The sequence below is a fragment of the Uloborus diversus genome, chromosome 3 (genome assembly GCF_026930045.1).
Source record: "Uloborus diversus isolate 005 chromosome 3, Udiv.v.3.1, whole genome shotgun sequence".
In the NCBI taxonomy this organism is placed as follows: Eukaryota; Metazoa; Arthropoda; class Arachnida; order Araneae; family Uloboridae; genus Uloborus; species Uloborus diversus.
Window position 1 is genome coordinate 49,785,389 of NC_072733.1, and position 22,849 is coordinate 49,808,237.

Consider the following 22,849-nt stretch of genomic DNA (forward strand, 5'->3'; position numbering starts at 1 on the left):
TTCGTAAAACTAAGTAAATATTTTTTTAATTAAACTCAATTTACATTAATAATGGACAAATTTATTATTTTTTAGAATTGACATTTTATTAGTTAAATTTTTAAAAATGAAAACATACAAGTCAAAATGTTATATTATATATCAAATGATGTACAGATACTAGCACAAATAGGATTTTTCCCCAACAGAGCTCGGTTACAACAAATCACAGTATTTATCATGGGATTGGTATATTTCCCTCATGGGATCCCTATGCAGATACTGAGAACTACAAAATAATACAACTTGTTCCTTTAATGCCATTTTAAGTCAGTCAAAACTTGCAAATGAACAGTTTTGATGATGGAATGTTTCACATTAACAGCTTTGTCTTCAATCTTCAATCTGGGCTGATGAGTGCTAAAAAACATGAAACTGCAGTCCTAGGATGGAATAACTGAGCTGGCAGTGTATTTTATGTAGATATAATTCAATTTAAAATTAATAACAAACCTTCCTAAAACAAACTTTAATTCTTTAAAAAACAGGATCTAACTAACAAAAAAAAGGAAATAAATAAATTGTAAGCAATAAGAAAAAGGCTTTATTTTTATGACAAAAAAATAGAATATTTAAGTTTTTATTTTTTCATTGATATAAAAGTTGGACAAATCATTAATTAAAGCAAACCAATGAGAAAATAACAAAGACAGTGTAATAAATCATACAAAATTTTTAAACTGGAAAATAAACAGAATATCATGCAGTTAGAAAAAAAGGTAGTCATTTGGCAAAACCAGAATCTAAATCTCTGCTATCTTCTTTGGTATTTCATCAAATTACAACTAGGATCCTTCTTAAGATGCATCTCATTCTTCTTCACATTCATCTTTACAGGTACTGTCTTATGCTATGCACATTTTAATGCCTTAAATTTCAAGGTGCACTTCAATGTTCTTTTGTTAATGGGCAAAGTTTCAGATCATTTTATTCTAAATATCTCATATAAGGGTAGCTCAAATGAAAAGTGGACAAGTGTAATAACATCAGAATGAATGATTCAATTAAAGCATCACTGAATAGATATATAAAGGGTGGTATGAAGTATGCATCTCAAATGCCATTCAAGGGTTAAACCTGTTTGAAGTAGAGGAAATTGTACAAAAGGAAAGTCGTGATATCCATGGATGCGTCCAAATCAGAAAGTGTGGTAGTACGGTCAAGAGCAGCAAATGATATCAGATCTGCAGAGACCGCACCAAGCAAACATCCCGATCACCAATGATTCCATTGTCTTCGTTAATAAAACGATCCGAGCTAATCCAAAGAATAAGACACATGTGAAATCAGTGATGAACTCAACTGAGTAAAGGACCAGTTCATACTATCATCCATAAAGATCATCCCAGGAAACTCAGACCACCCTTAGCACATTTTCCCTTGAGAAGTTTTGGAGCACCCCTGTAGAGTCCGAACTTGTCAATCTGCGACTTCCACATCTTTGGGCCACTTAAGAGAGCATGACAGGGGAACCGTTTCCATTTGGACGATGAAATGAAGGAAGCCGTGCAGGACTTTTTCAGGAATCGGATCCGATCTTTCTACAACAATGACAACGACCTTCTGCTACAATGCTGGGATCTGTGCTTAAACCCCAATGATGATTTCTTTTGATTTTCATTGAAAGTAATATTTTCATTCAACTGGTCCACTTTTCATATGGACAACCCTTATATATTCTGAAATGAAATTGGTTCAGGGTATTTTTTTTAAGCTAAAAACTAATGCTTGTATACCTGCTACATAACAAATTATAGAGGTCATGTCTAAAATGACCATACTCTCTGTTTTGAATGGAAGTCTTATTTTAACTTAGCTTGGTTCATTGTCCGAGGGGCCACTAAAATGTCCCGCTTTCCGACATGACAAAATTGAACACGGGAAATGTTTCTGTTGAAACTCATTTGGTAGAATTGCTTAACCTTTTATGTCACCCAGTTGGAGTTTCATAACTGCAACAAGCACAAAAAGCCAATTTCTTTCACACAGAGAGTTTGAAAGACAATTTTAGTCATTATTTCTATTTTTCAACACTTCAATTAGCATGTATTTCTCAACTTCTCTTTAATAGATGGAAATACTAATGTAATTTCAAGAACTAAAGCTCAGTTTATTCCTAATAATATTGCACATATTGATGGCAAACATTTCATAAAGTTTTAAAGATTAGAAACATTCAAAAATAGATTTTTTTTCCCATGAACGTAAGATCACACTCTTTATGTCAGAGTACTTTTGTTGCAGAAAATTTAGAATATTTATTTAAAATGTGCAGTAGGGTGGGTCATCGTCGTATGGTAAAAAAAAAGTTTCCAATTTCCATCGGACAGGGCAAGAAAAAGGTGCCAAATGACGTTTTAAGGTTACATATAAAATTTCATTCAATTAGGAGTTCATTTTTTGCCTCTGGATTGAGCTTGAAAAACCTGTATTTAAGGAAAATATTCAATAAAAATAGCTTCAAAGTCCCCTTACTATCTAGTTTCAGCGTAAATTTCCGGGACTCCAGTTGTTTCTTTATAAAAGCTTCTCTTTTTTGCACAATGCAGTTGAAACTTATGTCAATTTTAACAGCAATTCCACAGGTGTACCCATCCCATGGGGTGATGGCACTCCCCCCCCCACATGCTGGGAAGTGTCACCCAGAGCAAGAACCCCTCCCCCCCCCCCCCCCCCAAAAAAAAATAAGGTCAAAAATCTGTAAAATCAATTTTCTAAAAAATTTTAATGCCGCAGTTTGCGCCATGAATCCCCCTGGTGGGCACCCCTGCATTTCAATAGCCTATATGTATGGCATGGCAGCCATAGTAAACAGTTCTTTTTTGCCTGAAACAAACAGTTGAAAATCATGTTCAGAGATTGATTTCAGTATTGGTGGATCAGACACATTTTTCCAGTCATCGAGATCAATGTAAGACTCTGCATCAAACTTAACAACAAAAATGTGAAAAATTTGTCTTTTGTGAGTCTATTTTGATGAACACTACAAGCTTCTAAAATCCAACAGGCTGCCAATTCACGGATGTGCTGTTCCAAGTCTGTCGGCGTTGTAATAAATTAAATTTTAGGACACATGAAAATACTTTCTTTCAATTGCGGGATTTTGAACAACTGCCGAGCCAATCTGCACATAAAGGGTAACTTTTGATAGATAACCAGATTAGAGCATAAATGTTGACAACTTATATTGCAAGAGTATTAAATTTTCAGAAGGAGATTCCACTGAAACACACAAACGTAGAATTCGATTAGCACAAGTTAGCCATAGAACATAAGACATTTTGCTAGGCTTTGACTCTTGCCAAGGCAGATTTTCGTGCTATTTTGCGCTTCCGACGAAGCATGTTTTCTCAATAATTTCTGATGTGGTGGAGTAAAGTACTGCTGAAGCAATAGCTACTCCAGCCCTGCCGGATACTTTGTTTCTATCGCATGTCCATGAAAGCAAATTAAATTCCACTGTATAGCTTGTAGTAGTAAATTTATCGATATAAGCGTTTGTAGTTTGAAGCTTGTAAAGGTCCTTTGAATTGATCCTCACTGTCAGTATCGATAAAAGAGATGCAATGAAGTAATGATACTAAAACTGTTTTCACTTTCTTCTTGAGGCTGAAGCTGCAATTTTTCTCCCTCTCTTATGTTTTTTTTTCCGCACAAATGCATTCGTTAATATCTTTGCATTTGCAAGATGAAGTGTCAAATAGCAATTTACTAGTTTGGTAAAATGATTCTGGTTATTTTCTTAGTCATTTTCAGATAGGTTTTCAAAAGATTGCTGCTGCATTTCAAGAGGTAGATTTTTAGCATCTCTTACTCATTTACATTGCACAGTAGGCAGGGGACGGTTTGACCTAATTCACATATTTCAATCAATTCTAACACCTGAAACGGCAAGTGTGAATTTAAACCAGGTGTAAATTGAAAGTTTCATCATTTGTTTCTGTAAACAAAGTAAGATTTATTAATATTGCAATCTTACATGGAACGTATCCTATTTGGGTAAGGAAATCTAAACTCTAAACTCAATCTGGAGGTAAATGACTTATCAGAATGGGAAAAAAATTCACACATGTTAGTTTGAGACCATTTAGCACCTTTTTAATCCCCTGCCCATTAACATTTCGAAAAAAAAATTTTCATCCACCCTAATGTGCAGCTTTATATTGTAACAACAATCAGTTTTTTTAAAATAGATTATCGAATTAATGTTGTAATTATTTAAACTATGTTTATGGGCTTAAAATGATGTATTCATAAGTTTTCACTTATTTATTTATTATTTTTTTTCAAATCCAAGCAGTTGAATATGGGATTAAGCAATTTAATTCAAGTAATTTGAATGAAGCAAACTTTCACATTATTTTAAACATATTTTACCTTTTTTCCAGGATAATGCATTGGTAAAAGGGCATTTTTGCTTCGGAATAATTTGTGGAATAGAGAGATAGCAGTGATGTAAATCAACTTAAAACAACATTGGTTGTAAAACTAAATTGTATGACATCCTGCTAAGAATTTAAATCATACTTAAAATCAGCACCAAACATAATCTAATAAATTTGTGCTGTAAAATTAATACTACATCAATTCTTCTTCCTATCAAGGTCTGCTCTTTTCAGTAAAAAAAACAAACAATGTAAAAAATATGTAACTTAAAAAAAAAAAATACACATGCAGGCAGGGGCGCATCCAGGATTGTTTCCTGGGAGGGGCTAGAAGTTTCACGAGGAACTCCGATAAGTGAAGTCAAAGGCAAAATCAATGAAGCTTCAAAAGGCCCTCCCACGAAATTAAAATTACAAGTCTACAAAACATTAAAAGTCCCAAAAAAACCTAATTTTAGAGAGTTCTTAGTGACTTCAGAGAATAGACGGAGGTGAGCATTTCGTGAGAATTGCTCCGAAAAATTTCTGAAGTGAAGCCTTAAAAATGAAATTTTAGGGGTATTAAGGGAAGATGAGAAGGCTTTCCCCCTCGAGAACATTGCTAAATTCAAATTTCTAAATTCCGAAATTTATTTAAAAAATTGAAGATTTATGCAATTGTGGTGACGTGAAAGTGAAGTTAGGGGGCTCTCAACAGGAAATTTTTTAGAAACTTATGTTTTAAAAATGCATTTTTGGCTACCTTACGGGAAGAGAGTCAGGGTTCAGGGCTCCGCCCAGAAATGTTTTCAAATTGAATGTATAGAAACGCAAATGTAGACTATTTGCTGAGATATTAGAAAATTGATGGGGGGGGGGGCTGCGTACCTCGGTAATGCTTTGAAATTGGTCCAAAAAATACATTTTCATGCTATGTTCGGTGGTTTCAAGGGTTCATCTAGAAACATTTTCGATATAGAGGGTCTAAAAAGAGACAATTTTTAACTATCTTTGGTGTACCAAGGGATACAGCATGGACTATTCAGGAGTTCTCCGATTTAAAACTGATTTTGCAGCTATCTTTTGGAGATGATACACAAAGGAGGAAAATGCGGAAGTTCTATACTGGAAATACTTTGAAAATAAAGTTCCCAAAACTCACTTTAGGCTATATTTGTACCAGTTGGAGGAGAAGGAGAGGTAAGTAGCTCTCCCTCGGAAATTTTTCGAATTTAAAGTCTATGAAAAAAATTAAAGTTATCTTTGGTGAAATTAAGATGGGAATTGGAGAATGAGTGCTCTCTCCTGGAAAATTTCTAAAACTCAAGGCTAAAAAATGCAATTTTAGGCTCCCTTTGGTCAAGGGGATTCGTCTTCATGCTTCTGGGAGGGGCTTAAGCCCCTTAGCTACCCCCCTGGGTGCGCCACTGCAGGCAGGTGCCAGAAACATTTAGATGTCCCGTTTTGAGGAAAAAATAAATCGTAACCTTAATTATGTTGAACAACCTTTCTTACAAATTTTCTTGATTCAAATGACAAGCATACCTTTTATTTACTGGCAAGTTCGTTTTAAAGCCTATAGCAGCTATCATATTTTCTTAAGATGCTGATTGTTTCTTTTTTAATCCAAGAATTACAAGGGTTGATCCAAAAGTAAGGGTTCCATCAATTTTACAAATATGCAGCACTGTCTATTCTCATTGAAATTTACATCGGTAGAAAGAAAAAACGTTTCGCTATTTTTATACATAATCACCATCTTTTTCTGTGCATTATTGTTGTCAGTGCCTTAACTTCTGTATCGAGTGTCACAGAATTCCACCGCCAGAGTGGGACAGGACAGGCAACAAACCATTCTGTTCTTGCTTGTAGTTCGGAGCTCCAGCCTAGTGAAAACCACTTGTTTCTTAAGTTTAAGGAACACTTTGATGGCCATTGTTTCCGGGGTGAGGACAAAGTCAAAAAAGGGGTGAAACGCTTGCTCAACGGGTTAGCGGTGGAATTCTGTGACACTTGATATGGAAGTTAAGGTACCATTGACAACAATGCACAGGAAAAGATGGCAATTATGTATAAAAATAGAGAAACGTTTTTTCTTTCCAACGATGTAAATTTCAATGAGAATCGACAGTGCTGTATATTTGTAAAATTGATGGGAACCTTACTTTTGGATCAACTCTAGTATAAAAACAATTTGAGATGCCATTTGGTTATAAATGCAACATATTTTAAATCAAGCTATTTCTCTGAAATGTAATAGAATAAAATGAAAGACTCAAATACTGTACATAATTCTCAAACATGTTTTAATCATTCAAGTCACACACTATCCTTCCCAAATTTTCAAGTATTATTTCAATGTATACCTTAAAATGCACCTATTAACAACAGTAAGAAATACATAAAACAATTTGAACTCAAAAAAAGTATTTATCTTACACCAAGAAAAATACATAAAAGTGGAAAACACTAATAAAAATTTTAAATAAGTATGTAATTGGTAACTGAAAACTTAATAAAAAAACGGTTACTTACTTCATACATACAATAATATACTTGGGGGACAAATTTAACACAACACAGAACATTTATAAAGAATTTTTCAAAGAAACAATTCTTACCATTGTGGTTTTTGCACTTGATTTTAGGCGTTTTTCCATTTGTTTAACTCTCTGATGCATTTCCTTTTCTAATTCTGAAAGTGTGGAGATCAAAACAAAATTCTGCTCTTGAAGCTGATCAACATATGACTGCAAAATTGTAAGTTTTTCCTATAAAAAAAACGAAGTGCAATAAGCTTAAAATTTTTTTTACAGATATTAGAAGAATTTCAAAAGAAGCTTTAATAATTGATTTTCAATACAATAATTCATTTTTGCACTTATTCTATAACTGGATTAACCCATCCAGTTAAATGTAAAGGAGAAAAAAAAAAAACAAGAAGCATGCAAGTTTTTTTTTGAGAGGGGGGGGGGGAGAGAATTTCTTTAATTTACTGATTTTGCTGTTGAATTCAAAGGGAAATATTTCAAGACATTAATTTTGTTTTGTAGATATTGGTTTGGAAGTTGAGACCAGAGTCTGATAAAAATATAAAGTATCTGTGCACACAATTCAAAAGTATCTGCAAGCTAATAATTGCCTATCATGTAAAAAAAAAAAAAAATAAATAAAAAAACGGGGAGGGGAAGGGGTCGGATTCCAAAAAAAAAAAAAAAACATTTTTAATCATAAGAAATAAATACATTTTTAAAAAGTTTGTTCACTAAAACAACGTTATAAAGCACAAAATTGCAAATAATTGCAGGTTATGCTTTGAGGTTAAAAGGAATCATGCCCACTATGTGAGCCAATGGATGCAAAGACCTAAGTTAAATTTCAAAATTTTAAAACTAAGCTTCTTTTAGCAGCATTCGTCTTTGCATTTGTAAGCTCACATATTTTTGGGAATTATATCTCCACTGCAGATTATACATTGGTGGGACCTTTCTCTTCTAAAGCTGTCAAGTCAAGAAATCAATAGGATTCCAAAATTTCTGAGAATAAAGGAAAAACTAGCTATTTGCTGCTTCTTGGAAATGCTCTGTTGAGGGAGGGGACAAAAACAAGTGCAATAAATCTAGTAGCAAGAATGTTATTTATGAAAATGAGAGATACCACTAGGAGCAAGTCCCCCATCTGCCTTTGGTCCCTTAATAGCCCAATGCTCACAGGGATTCCAAAATTATACTGTATTTTTGGGCCTAAGCACCGCAGCGTTCACAAGAAAAAAGTTTATAAATGGCCTATGTGGCGGATACAGCAGGTGCAGCGTATACAATGTTTTTTTTTTTTAGAGTTCACAACATTTGACAGAAAATAAACTATTTTGAAAAGAAGGAAAATAAAATGTTTGGAAATTTCTTTGAAATAATCGGAATTGTGTTCAAAATGTGTTTTGTATAAAAAATAACAAATTTTCCTTTTGAATTTCTGGTAGCATTATTAAACACGCTTTTTTTCCCCAAGCTATGCAAAATGGTGATGAATTCACAATCGGCGTGTCCCGCCTTTTTTGCACAGTTTAGCTTCTACTATAATTAAGTCTTTAATTAACGGGAAGATAATAAATTATGGCAGAATGTGTTTTATAGCTTTAGTTTTTAGTTAAAAGGATTGAACTAAATTCAGGAAAATGTCCAAATCTTCAAGTATAGATTGAGAAAATTTGCGGAATTTTTACTTTGTGGTATAATAGAATCTCTTGCTTTAAGCTTCCTTGCTTGGACTAAAGTGCAGAAATTTAAGCGAGTTTATCCTGTAATTATTTTAAAGTAAGTTCATAACTTTTTTAAACATCCATAAAGGTGATCGTTCAAAGTTTTTTTCATGTGCAATGTCAAAATTTTCGGCAAAAATCTGAAATTTGGCAAAGTCCATAGTTGTTGGATTTAGGGTAATTAACTATCAGTAAGTTGTTGAGAAATTCGTTTTTTTGAAATATTTAATCTGTTTAAACTGCGTTCTCGATATCATCAAAAAAAAAAAAACAGAAATAACTTTTCTTTCACATTGTATGTTAAACTTAAAGCGCGGCGCTTACGCCAGGTGTGATGCAAACTTCCAAAAATACGGCATGTATGAACTTGCTGGCCCCATATCATAAGCTTTAAAGCCACAGGTGCTTTTGTGATTTGATATGAGCGCCAAAAAAAAAAAGAGGAAAAAAAGAAATACGAAGCAACATGAAAAGAATTGCTCAGTTATCACCACTTGATGAATAGGAGAAAAGAAGGGAGAATTAACATTTTAGTAATTTTTTTACTGAAGGGAAAAAGGACAGGTGGGAAACTAGAACATTACTCGCGATTATGGCAAGATGCACATGTCCGCAATGAATGTATCCACACAGCACGAAATAATTTCTTACAGCAGCGAATGTATCTGCGTCCATCTATATTATTTAGTTATGATTACTACGTTTTACATTACCAATATTAATTTTAAACAAATTAGAAGAACTTGAACAATTATCACGAGATACACGAGCTCACAATGAATGTATCCGCACAGCAGCGAATATATTCACCTTACGCGCTTGCGTATATACTATCTATTAATATTTTTTACAAATTAATTAAATAATATCAGTTTAAAACAAATCAGAAATGAAGAGTAAAAACTTTGTTGGCAAAAGCCATTTATTTTGGTTCTTGGAGAGATTCATAAAAAAGCTAGAATGTATTTTAAATTGTTTAAAACTTACTTGTTCACTCAAACTGTCCTAGAAATACATTCCTGTTTTAAATGTTGTTGAAAGACCGGCGTGCGTAAACCCCGAGAGTATAGAAATGTGACTAAACACCCAACAAGTCAATCACGTGTTTTGCCCATCGGCGGATGTGACGTCAGGCCTCAAGAGTTGAGGATCTTTTTGCTGGTAGCAGTCAAAAAAAGATAATTTAAAATAGCAACAGTTAAAGGATTAACTGTGAGTTGCTTTGAGATGCAACAGATGTAAATTTTGACGACGTCACGTCATTGCTTGGGGGTAACAGAGATGGTTTAAATAGAAAGTAAATCAATCAATCATCCTCTTATGATCTGGTTCCGTTCTGCAGACGGTGTGTTTTGATTTGAGCATGTGTGCTCAATAGATTGATTTATCCACGCAGAGGACGTGGAGGTTTTGAGATATGTAGTAACAAGATTCGATAGCCTGCTAAAAGTGCAGGATGTTCTAAAACAGTGCCCTACAAGTAACGAAGGAGTTTTTTTTTAGGAATATAAAAGAGTTGATGTTTCTTTTAAGTATTAGACCTAACAGGGCTGGAAGGTTCGTCTGGCATATACCCGATTACGGAGCCGGTCGGACTGGATTGAATCCACTATATGGTGAGGCAACCTCTGCTAGTGGAAGGTTCCTGTTTTCTTGAAGCTGGGCAAATAATTTCCTATGCTGCTTCTTCTGTGGCATGGGTGCGCCTGGGATTGATTGACCATGGATTTTGGTCTGCTGTTCACGAGAGGACGTTTTCAACTCGTCTGATCTGAACATCCGACAGATGGATATTGCCTTCGTAGTTATGTTTGCCAAGTTTAAAGTATGGACTTCCAGGGGTATGAATCTTTAAATAGTTTTCAGGACAGCTACCATCGTTGTGGCATGGCGTAGGGTAAATTTTTAAGAAAATATTAGGAACGTTTTAGAACTGTTGATGGTTTTTTTCAGTAACTGAATCTTGTGATATTTCTCTGTGATATTTGTTTGTTGGAGGGGGGTGGGGGTATTATTATATTTGAATAGTCAATAGGGATGTGCTTTTTATAAACGTTTGATTGTTTTTGCCTATTTACATTTTACACATGTTTTGAATAAAATGTTATTCAAATTGAAATTCAGTTTCCATTGCTTCATTTCTCCCGAACTTACCATTCCACATCCAGGGGTGGATTCAGGGGAGGGTCAAAGGGTCAGCTGACCCCCCTGTGATAAGAATTTTACTATGATTGATGTTAAACTTCAATTTTTTAGATCCGAAAAATTAGTACAGGAATCAATGTTAACTTTTTTTTTACTTCCTTGCTTGTGTTAGGTGTTTCTTCTAAGCGGAGTCATAGTTCAATGGATTGGCTGAGTTTGATTACTGGGCTATTGCTATTTTGAGTTTTTTGGTCATTTTCAAAAGAAGCAGTAGGATCCATGGCGCAGGTATCGACAAATTTAAGGGGTGGGGGTGCCATTTGAAAGGGTCTTGATCTCATTTGGGGAAGGGGTGCTCCGTTCCTTATGAGGGTGTGCACCATTATTCTTGGGGGTATAGCCACCCCTGTTTAACTGACACCTTTTACATAGGTATAACATGCTGAAGCCATTGAAACTTGACCCCCCCTTACAAAAATTTCTGGATCCGCCCCTGTCCACATCCGTTGGTCTACCTGAAGGTCAACAAAATTGTTGGATATAATTTAGATGTTATAGAGTTAATAGCCTACAGCTAAGCTGAAAATTAGGCAACTCATTTCCAACTGAATTTTGAGGGAGTGGTCTGCCCGAAGAAAATAAAACATGAATCACTTTTTAACATTGAAAACATTTATTTAACATGTATTATAAAATAGTTACATTACAATAGTTCAGTCCTCAAAAATATTAAATTATGCTAGGTCAAAAAGATCTTACAATAAGTCCATGCAGATGTCAAAAGTTCTGTCGGCGTTCCACAGTGAATTCCCCACAGGTAGAAGGAAGGCATCGCAAATTCCCCATAATTGCACGCAGGTCAGTTCATACCTCAGGAGTCAAATTCACCATATCCAGGAAAATATTGAAGATGGACTCGATCCTTTTCTTTGCATTGAAGACCAGACAACCCACTTAAGTTGGACTATAACTTTTCATTTTTATGAACATCATAACAGCACGCGCTTCCAAAAACTGGGGGGCATCAATGACGAATCATTCGGAAAAATCCGATCTCCCCTGAGAGGCCAGTAGCAAAAACTTTATGAGGACATGAACGAACACATACACAAACAACACAAAACGAGAAGACAAGTGAGAGAGAGATCGAGCTACGGCCGGTCCGAGTATTTATGGCCAGATCCGACCATGCTCGTAACAATGTGATGTTACCTTATTTGCATATTGCAAGAACAGCTCAACCCAGGAAAACACAGCTTGCAGGTTGCACAACTCTTATTTAATTCGACATTCAGCACCCAACACCTCAACAGGTTATCTTATGTGATCGACATGTGCTTTGTCGGAAGTTTACCGACTTCTGCCGAATGACGACAACCAATCATAGCGTGCCACATATTTTTCCGAACACTTCCGATTCAAACTCAAACATTTGAGTGTCAGTGGCAGGTGGATGGGATTTCCCGTGCAAGGTTTTTCCCGGAATGGCAAAAGGTAAGTTACAAACTTTTTTTTTTTTTTTAAACAATATTGGTGAAATCCTTCAAGAAACAAAAATAAAGGCATTTAGCCCAACAAGTTCCCCCCTCTTGAAGGAATTTCATCAAAAACCACATTATATACATTAAAAAACACTTAACTACATTCACATTATATTTACAAAAGATACATTTGAAAAATAGTTCAAAAATTTGATACGCCCCCCTCTTTTAAGTTAATCCCAATTAAATATAATTTTACAAAGCTTATTTAAACAATTCTTAGATAGGGGTTCAGTGAAAATGTCCGCGATGTTTACATTTTTCCTCACATATTTAATCAAAAAAATCTTTTGCTCAATTAAATTTCTTAAAAAATGGTACCTTACATCAATGTGTTTTGTACAGGAATTCTCAATGGGAGACTTAGAAAAATCAATTGTTGCCGTGTTATCACAATAAATGACTGTATCCCTAAGCTGGAGGTTTTCAATATTTAATTCACTTATTTCTGCAATTATTCTCTTCAGCCAGACCATTTCTTTTGCAGTTTCACCAAGTGAAATATATTCTGCTTCCATTGTGGATAACGCAACACATTTATGTTTAAATGTTCTCCAATTAATTGGGACCCGATCAATACACAAAATTGATCCCCCCATTGAGACTCTATCTTCTCGATTAGCGGCATAATCGGAGTCGGAAAATCCCCGTAGATCTACACTACTGATTGAGCTTGAATTTAGTTTGTATGATATTGTATACTTTAAATATCCTAGCAATCTTAATAGAAAATCCCAATGCTTCCTTCCGGGATTTGCTTGAAATTGGGAAAAAATGTTCACCGCATAAGAGATGTCAGGCCGGGTCTTTCCCGCTATGTATGCCATACAACCCAACAAATTTCTGTATGGGAGCTTTTCTGCTTCCCTTTTTTCTTCCTCAGTTTTCGGGCAGTCGTCTTTCGACAAAACTGTACCCTTTGAGATTGGGAGGGTTGAATTTGGCACATAGTAATCGGAGAATAACCCCAAGACCTTCGAAATGTAAGAGCTTTGGTGAATAAAAAGATTATTTTTATCTTCCACAAATTCAATCCCCAGTAGCTTTCTGGTTTTCCCCATTTCTTTAATATCATACATACTTTTAATTTCATTAATTACCTTTTTAATTAAATTTTCATTTTTTGCTAGAATTATTATATCATCTACATAAATAAGAAGAAAAGTGTCTTTGTCTCTGTGATATACACAATTACATCCTTTTAATTTTTGAAAACCAAAACCACAAAGAACACTGTCTATTTCTAAGAACCAGTTTCTTCCGGACTGGTGTAGTCCATAGAGAGACTTCTTCAATTTACAGACAAAATTAGGGTGGCTTTTACTGACAAAACCCTCTGGTTGTCTCATGTAGATTTGTTCCTCTAAGTCAGCTTATAGGTAAGCATTTTTTACATCAATTTGTGAGTGACACCATTTTAAAAGACATATAAAAATAGAAAAGAAAACTCTCACAAGTGAAAACTCAATTACTGGGCTAAAAAATTCAGAATATGATTCAATTGACTGACGGTCCCCCCTCACAACCAATCTGGCCTTGTATCTTACAATTTCACCCCTGTCATTTGTCATACCTTGAGGTCGTAGACCCACCTATTTCCCAAAATTGGTTTCTCCTCTGGTGGAGGTACAAGGTCCCACACCTCTCTTTGCTTAATGACATCTAATTCAGATTCCATGGCCAGTTTCCAGTTGTCCACCTCGGGGGTAGTGATACATTGCCTATACGAATTCGGTATAGAAATTTCCACTAAACTTGCTTCTTCACCTTCTCCCAAACTTTCACTCTCGTCACAGATTTCCCCTACTGTTGGATTTTTAGTTAAAAAGTCAAAAAGTTTTGGTTTATATTCTATTTTATTTTCACTACAATATTTTAAAACCTGTTTTAGTGAATTTAATATTACTTTATTTTTACCGGCAATTGTATAATAAATATCAGTCCTATCCCCGGTCTTTCTCTTTTTGGCTTCTCTAACCCATTTAATTTTTTCACAGGGAGTCTCCTCAATGCTCTCCTGGATTTCCTGTTCAAGTTGAACTTCACTCATAGGCCTGATAAAGTTAAATTTTCTCTCATTTTTATTTTGGACTTTTAATTCCCCCCATTTTTCATTTTCATTGAACTTTACGTTAATAGTCTCTGTGACTGTTCTGTTTTCAGGATCCCAGATTCTGTATCCTTTGGTACGTAAGGTGTATCCGACCATGATCCCCTTGGTAGCCCTCATACCTAACTTTTTTAGTTTAGACTTAGGCTGACCTACATAGGCAGTACACCCAAAAATACGTAGGTGTCTCACTGAAGGTTTACACCCAGAAAACAGTTCAAAAGGGGTTTTGTCCATATTTCCTATTACTGTCCGATTCCTTACATAATTAAAACAAAGAGCGGCTTCAGCCCAAAACTCGTCCCCCAATCCAGAACCATTGAGCATAGACCTCACACCATTCATTATGGTTAAATTGTATCTTTCTACAACCCCGTTCATTTGTGGGGTGTAGGAGTTGGTCCGCTCTATCTTTATTCCCTGATTGGTGAGATAGTTCTCAAAATCTTTGTTAACAAATTCTGTTCCGTTATCGGAACAGATAGCCAAAATCTTTGAGTTCAGGAATCTTTCAGTCCTTTTTTGAAAGTTGACAAAAGCATTAAATGCCTCACTTTTTGCTCTTAAAAAGAAAACATATGATTTTCTTGAGAAATCATCTATAATTATAAAAATATATTTCTTTCCCCCCAAGGACTCGGTCTGAAGGGGTCCCATCAGGTCCATGTAGAGCAATTGAAGTGCAGAGTTAGTACGTCTTTCTGGCATAGATTTAAAAGAGCACTTCCTCATTTTTCCCAATTGACAAGGGTCACAATTGGGTTTTTGCCCCTTCTTAATCTCTAGTCCCTGGACTGCACCAAGTTTACTCGTTTTGGTGATACTTTCCATATTTATATGGCAAAACCTCCTATGCCATTTTTCCATATCAACACTGACCATATTGGCCCCTTCAGACGGGTCCTTGGTCCTAAAAACTTTTGTATAATTAACATTTTCACAATCAATATAAAAATTTGGTTTAACATGGTAAAGTTTATTTATTAAATTTGCTGTAAATAGTTTAACATTCTCTTGATTAAAAACACAGATCTTTCCGGGCAACCATTTAAGCTTATAGCCCTGTCTGTCTATACAAGAACCAGAAATTAGGTTGCGTCGCAGTGTTGGAGCATAGAAAACATTATTGAGGGTGATGGTAACTAATTTTCCATCTGATTCAATTTTAAAAATTACTTTCCCAATGCCCTCTACTTTGCGCTTCACGTTTCCTACAGCTACCTCCATTTGTGTGTTTTGTACAGGCTCTAGTTCGGCAAACAATGACTTATCTCGACAAAAATGAGATGTACTGCCGCTATCCAATAGCCATGTATCCTCACATTTTGGGTAGGTAGTGTTTGCAGAAATTTCGTTTTCATCTACGGAACAAAACATTCCTGCCTGAGGGTCTTCTTTGGTTTTGAATTAAAAATTCTTATCCTGTTTTACTTTGTTACGGCTCCAACATTTCGACGCAATATGCCCTTTCTTTTTACAAATGCAACAAACTTTATTTTTAACAAGAAATTTACTCCTACCATTTGCCATTCCGGAGTTTCCGGGTTTTGAAAACATTGCCGAATTTTCTACATTAGGCTCTTCGGCCAAATACCTAATCCTGCCTTCCTCAGCCAGTAGTTCGTCTTTTACTTTAGAGAAAGTAAATCTCTCTTCTTCCCATCTGTAGATGGCTTGAACAATACTGCTGAAACTTGAAGGTAAATGCCGTATCAATTGAAAAGTTCTGAGTTTTTCTTCCATAATATATCCATTTTCGACTAATTGGCTAAAAATTCCCCCCAACCTTGAAGCGAATAATCCCACCGTTTCACTTTCTTGCATTTTGCAAGAGAAGTAGGATTCCCATAGTACGGCTACTCTGGCCAAAGATGGGGGTTCAAAATTTGTCTTAAGGGCTTTCCAAGCTTCACTAGGATCTTCCAAATTATCAATTAACCTTTTTATGTCTTTTTCTAAATTTAAATAGATGATGGCTAAAGCTTGGCCACATCTTTTTCTGTCAGCACTAGTTAATTCCCCTTCTTGTTTCTTTTGGGTAACCTCCCATAAATCCCTTTCTATGAGCACCATTTTTATGTCTTTGGACCAGGTAGCCCAATTATGGGAGCCGAACTTCTCGACATTTCTATAATCTTTCTCCATAATAAAAAATGATTCAATTTTCTCCGGGCAGGTCAACCACACGACTCTGCTACCACTTGTTGGATATAATTTAGATGTTATAGAGTTAATAGCCAACAGCTAAGCTGAAAATTAGGCAACTCATTTCCAACTGAATTTTGAGGGAGTGGTCTGCCCGAAGAAAATAAAACATGAATCACTTTTTAACATTGAAAACATTTATTTAACATGTATTATAAAATAGTTACATTACAATAGTTCAGTCCTCAAAAATATTAAATTATGCTAGGTCAAAAAGATCTTACAATAAGTCCATGCAGATGTCAAAAGTTCTGTCGGCGTTCCACAGTGAATTCCCCACAGGTAGAAGGAAGGCATCGCAATTTCCCCATAATTGCACGCAGGTCAGTTCATACCTCAGGAGTCAAATTCACCATATCCAGGAAAATATTGAAGATGGACTCGATCCTTTTCTTTGCATTGAAGACCAAACAACCCACTTAAGTTGGACTATAACTTTTCATTTTTATGAACATCATAACAGCACGCGCTTCCAAAAACTGGGGGGCATCAATGACGAATCATTCGGAAAAATCCGACCTCCCCTGAGAGGCCAGTAGCAAAAACTTTATGAGGACATGGACGAACACATACACAAACAACACAAAACGAGAAGACAAGTGAGAGAGAGATCGAGCTACGGCCGGTCCGAGTATTTATGGCCAGATCCGACCGTGCTCGTAACAATGTGACGTTACCTTATTTGCATATTGCAAGAACAGCTCAACCCAGGAAAACACAGCTTGCAGGTTGCACAACTCTCATTTAATTCGACATTCAGCACCCAACACCTCAACAGGTTATCTTATGTGATCGACATGTGCTTTGTCGGAAGTTTACCGACTTCTGCCGAATGACGGCAACCAATCATAGCGTGCCACATATTTTTCCGAACACTTCTGATTCAAACTCAAACATTTGAGTGTCAGTGGCAGGTGGATGGGATTTCCCGTGCAAGGTTTTTCCCGGAATAGCAAAAGGTAAGTTACAAATTTTTTTTTTTTTTTTTTTAAACAATATTGGTGAAATCTTTCAAGAAACAAAAATAAAGGCATTTAGCCCAACAATTATTGCGACATGCGATGCCTGCAGCGAAAGCATATACACAGCAGCGAATACATCCAACAAACGCACGGGTGTATATACTATCTGGTAATCATTTTTACAATCTAAATAAATAATATCAATATCAATTTTAAACAAATTAGAAGTAAAGAGTATGAACTTTTATGATTATCAGATGACGTGCAACTCTGCTGTGATGTATCCGCACGTCAGCGTATGTCTCCGTGCACGGTGTGCACGCATGCGTCTACATTATCTAGCTCTGGTTGAGACAAAAGCCTACACAGACCCGGATCTAAATTTTGTGCCTCCTGCAACAAAATCGATAGGGCCGCTCTCCAGAGGACAGCAGTGTATATTTGCAATGTGAAAAGTCTTAGTACTAGTTTTTTTTTTTTTTTTTTTTTTTTCAATTTCTTGGGTTGTTGGGCTCCTTTAAGGTCATGCCCCGCCCCCCCCCCCCCCCACCGCTTTGCGGGGTCTGAGGGCAGGCAGATCAAGACCTGCCTACACAAATGCCCCCACATAATTTAAGTCAGGATTTCAATCCATTCCAAAAAATAGTCAGAAAGCTTTTAAAAACTGGATCTCTGCAAAACAGCGGAAAAATTCAATACCTGCTGTTTAATGTTTTTCTCTAAACTTCTTACTATATACTACAGTTGATCAATTAGGTTAGAAATGGGCCAATCAAAGTGAAAGAAAAAGCTATGTACTACAACAACCTGTTCATTTAGTAGTAAATCAGCAGATACTGCACATTAAAGAACTGAAATAAAAAGAAAGCATACTTTTGTGCAGAAAAGGATTCCTTTGTATTAATTTTTTCAATAAGCATTACATTGTATGAGGGAATTACTTGCAAAAGAATATATATTTTAAATATTGTTTGGATTATAATCATAGTTTTGCATGCGGGGAAAAAACTTGGAAATTACAGATTTTTACAGTAAAATTATAATTTCATGGAAACAATACTTTAACTTTTTAAAATGACCAAAAATATAATTTGATATCTGAAAGAGGTCATGCCACTGTACGTATTACGATTATTATAGGAATAAATACAGTGAAATCCCGTTACAACAAACTCAAGGGACCGATAAAATATTTTGTTGTAACGGAATATTCCTTGTAACGGAACTGTCTTAAAACTTGCTGCATTTTTATAAAAGTGTTTTAATTTTGCAAATTTACACTCCAATATAATTAGATCTGCAACATTTACCATTACTAATGATCTAAAATGCACTGAACTTTTTTCATTGGTCATCATAACAAAAAGGTGGAATTTTCATTTGTACAAGAGATTTGGTCCCACAAGACATTATAAAAGATACTAAGTTATGAACTTCACTTATACTGATCACATTTAAAGTTGAAAACTTGTTGAACCCTTTGCGAGTTTGCAGAGTGCCTTACGTTTGGTGCGCAAAAATCGACTGTGATGACTCGACACCGGCTTTTATTGTGACACATCAATTTACGTCTCAGTATGAGCGGACTTTCTACCTTGAATGGCTCTGTTTCGTAAGCACAAACAAAATTTTCAGGTTAAGACTTGTGAAAGTCTTTTTCTAGTTTCTGTATGAACAGCATTAAGTGTAAAATATTCAAACCGACGTTGAGATAAACAGTTAGTTGTAAGGAATTTTTTTAAAAAATCACTTTGTTAAAATGAAATTTTTTTTATACATTATCTTAATGGGTTTTAAAATCGGGACCAAACATTTTGTTCTTTGTAACGAATATTTCATTGTATCGGTATTCCCTGTAATGAGATTTCACCGTAGTAAAAATTTGGGAAAAAACATACTGGAAACATTAGAGCTTTACACATGATGAAAAAATTTAATACTTACTTCATTTTTCCTGTTCAAATCAAAAGACTCATTTTTGTCAATATCTATCATTCGTTGTTGATGAATGTCAGAAAATATTTGAAACAATGCATGAGTTTCTGACTGCACAACCAAACTTTCTTTAGTTTCTGCACAGCATGAAGAGTCATCTTTGATGGCACTGAGTTCAGTGTTGGAAACTGATGCCAAGCCATTTAAGGGAGATATCTCGGCTTGCTCTGCAGCAAGACCAGGTTTACTTGACAATTCTGAAGACATTATTTCTTTATACACCCTGAATTCTTACGCATCATATCTCCTGAAAATATAATAGCATTTCCAAAGAATGATAAAATATAAAAAATATATATACAGTTGGTTCTCTGTTTAATGATGCTCTATTTAACGACTTTCTCTATTTAAAGACTACTTTTTACGGTCCCGGATGCTCCACTGTAGTTTTAGAAGAATGCTATATTCAAGGACGCATTCTACTTAAGGATGATTTTTTGTGGTCCCTTGAATATCCCTTCATAGAGAATCAATTGTATAATTCATCATAAAAACTTTTTAGAAAACGTTTGTTTTTTTTTAAATTCATATAATATCAAGTGTTTAATCATGGTCCCTAGTGTTTCCAAGCACGTAATTTTTTTACAATGGAGTTTTATTACTAAAGCAATCAAGGGCGCTCATATGCAAAATTTTAAGGGGGGGGGGGGGGCTCAGATATTTTCCGTATGGTTTAGCAGGATATTTTCCCTATGGAAACAGATTTCAGTGCAGATTAGAATCATTATAATTTGACATTTTTAAAAATTTATTCATTAACGGACGGAGAAGAAATGTTTTTACATTTTTGCAAAGGAAAGGTACTAAAAGCAAGGAAATTCTCATATCTAAAGGGGGGCTTGAGCCCCTCCCCCCTCCCCATGTGGGTGCCCATAAAAGCAATGATTCACTCTTGATATTTCTTATTGAATTGAGAGTAAAGAAAAAGAAACTTTATTTTAATCATTTCTTTAATATTACAATACAAAATAAATCTACTTTTTTCTAGCAAGGCACTTTGCTATTGTACTATTGACACTAAATGCTCAGATACCCAACAGAATTAGGCAACTGGTGCACCAAAAAAGTGTGAGGGGGGGTGAAAAGAAGTGTGTCGGGTTAGGGAGTGTGATCCAAGGCTGTGCATTTTTGAAAAATAATATTACTGATTCCACGACTTCAAAAAACGTGGAACATAGACTCAAAAATTGCTATGGATTGCCACATTAGATTTTTTCCCTTCCAATTCAAAGCTCCTTTTTCATGAAATAAAATAAAAGTCTAATTACTTTGAATTTTTAGTCTTTACTTTCTTGAAATAAGCCAATCCCCCCCATATAAAAAATCATTTTTCAATCGATTATTAGTTTTTTAACTGCAAAGTGAGGGGGCAATGCCATTTTGAAAGTGAGAGGGCAGTTGCTGCCTCGAAGGGCGTTTTCGAAGCTGTTATCCACTTCTGACGTATATCTAGTCCCAAAGTATTTGCTTTTACCTGAAATGCAATGGAGCATTAAATCCGCTGACTTGAAATCAACAAATGTCTCAAATCAACTATAATTTTTTCCAAAACAGATTTTGCTGTTAGCAAACATAAAACCACCATATTTTTTGACCATAACTTACCAATGATGGATTTCTACATCTTAAACCCTTAACCATGGTATAAACCTCAAAACATAAGGAAATGAAAAGAGTGGTTAATAAATTTAAAAAAAAAAATTTAAAAAAGAAAGTTTTCAGTGTTGGGCTCCGTGTGCAGGAAGCAGGTCAGCATTGCATGTGACAATGTTTTATGTAATTGTTATTTGTTATTTTGTCTCTACCTCCTCTCCATGTTTGTACACTAAGTTATAGGACACCCAGTATAGTTAGTCAACTATCAAAAGAGAAAAATAGATGTAACGATTAAGCATCAAATGTCATCTCCAGTCAACTCTTTGATAACAACAAACATAAAATAATCAACATCAATGATCTATCAAGAAATAAAATACTGTGGGCACCATGCTTAACCAACAAATATGAAAATTAGCACTTTTCAGGAGAGCCAAAATACTGAATATAATTTTTTTCGACCTGACGTGTTTAGTTATTTTCAATGTTTCAATTTTTATAGACAACTTTAAGAGTAAGAAAACTATCATTTGAAGCAGTTATAACCAGTAGCCCCTTTTTGAGTACTACAACAAACATAAAATTTGAAATATGTGATTTTTCCTTCGTTAGTTAAGCATGGTGCCGACGATATAATTGCACAGCGGACAGGAACCTAAGAGAAACTAAAATACAAATACATGTTAAAATGTATTTGTATAAAACAACTAACAGCCATTCTTACATACTTTGCTGTAGGATTTTGAGAATGCCACTCAAGTATTTCAAATACTTGATGTATTTTTTGATAATATGTCTTTATAATGAATGAAATTGTTTATAATGGTTGAAACAATAAAAGCTAAAAGATGTAAGGTAAAGAGAAGTTCAGGAGAAATTAATGAAACTCAGTATTTTTATTTCTGAAACGAAAGGGAACATAACATTAAAAAAATGAAACTTTCTTTTACGAGCAGGGAACACCAAGAGCCAAGGCACTTGTCAGTTAGGTTGCCCCTGGGACCCTTCCTCCCATAAAAATTGTATGCTACTCCAATTCCGAGCCGGGCTTTTAGTTTCCAATTAGATCTACAAGGCCCCTCGTCGGCAATTGTTAACAAGAGTTATACTATAGAGACACATATACTTCGTTTTTCCGCATTGTAAAATTTTTTTAAGAAAAGTGCTTTGCATTATTAATAACTCAGTAAAATACTGGACAGGTAGTTTAAAACGATTGCTCTCAAATTTAAAGATGCTTAAGCATGATAGTAAGAAAAATTACAGGTCTTGTGAAACTTACGTTTTGTACCCTATGTTCGGGACATTTCAGATACATTTTTACCAGAATTTTAAAAGCGATATTTGCATACCTCAAATAACGAAACACAGTAAAAATTTTAATTCGAAACAATTTGATTAAGAAACATTTTATAACTATCGGTCATTATTTACTACCAATAGTAAACACGGCCGAGACTTGGCTGCCGGCTGGCTGGCAGCCTAGTCTCCACAGCTAGGATGCCGGCTGGTTCACGTGACCTGTTTGACGGGTTTTTCACGTCACTGTACGGCAGCGGAAACCGAACAGATGTTTGTTTACAGATTGGTGGAAGTCGTATTGTCGCTACGTATCAATTCGTATATATAATTCG

The 22,849-nt window shown here is 35.2% G+C and overlaps 1 protein-coding gene across 1 annotated transcript in view; it reads right to left on the reverse strand.

The window, feature by feature from the left end:
• Positions 1 to 22,646, reverse strand: part of LOC129218733 (uncharacterized) — a 126,435-nt gene extending 103,789 nt beyond the window's left edge. The window contains exons 1-3 of the mRNA XM_054853056.1: positions 22,498 to 22,646; positions 19,569 to 19,866; positions 7,025 to 7,174 (exon numbers count right to left, since the gene is read on the reverse strand). Coding sequence (XP_054709031.1) covers positions 7,025 to 7,174; positions 19,569 to 19,826 — 408 coding nt within the window. The 5' untranslated portion in view covers positions 19,827 to 19,866; positions 22,498 to 22,646. The remainder of the gene's footprint in view (positions 1 to 7,024; positions 7,175 to 19,568; positions 19,867 to 22,497) is intronic.
• Positions 22,647 to 22,849: the final 203 nt, after the last annotated feature.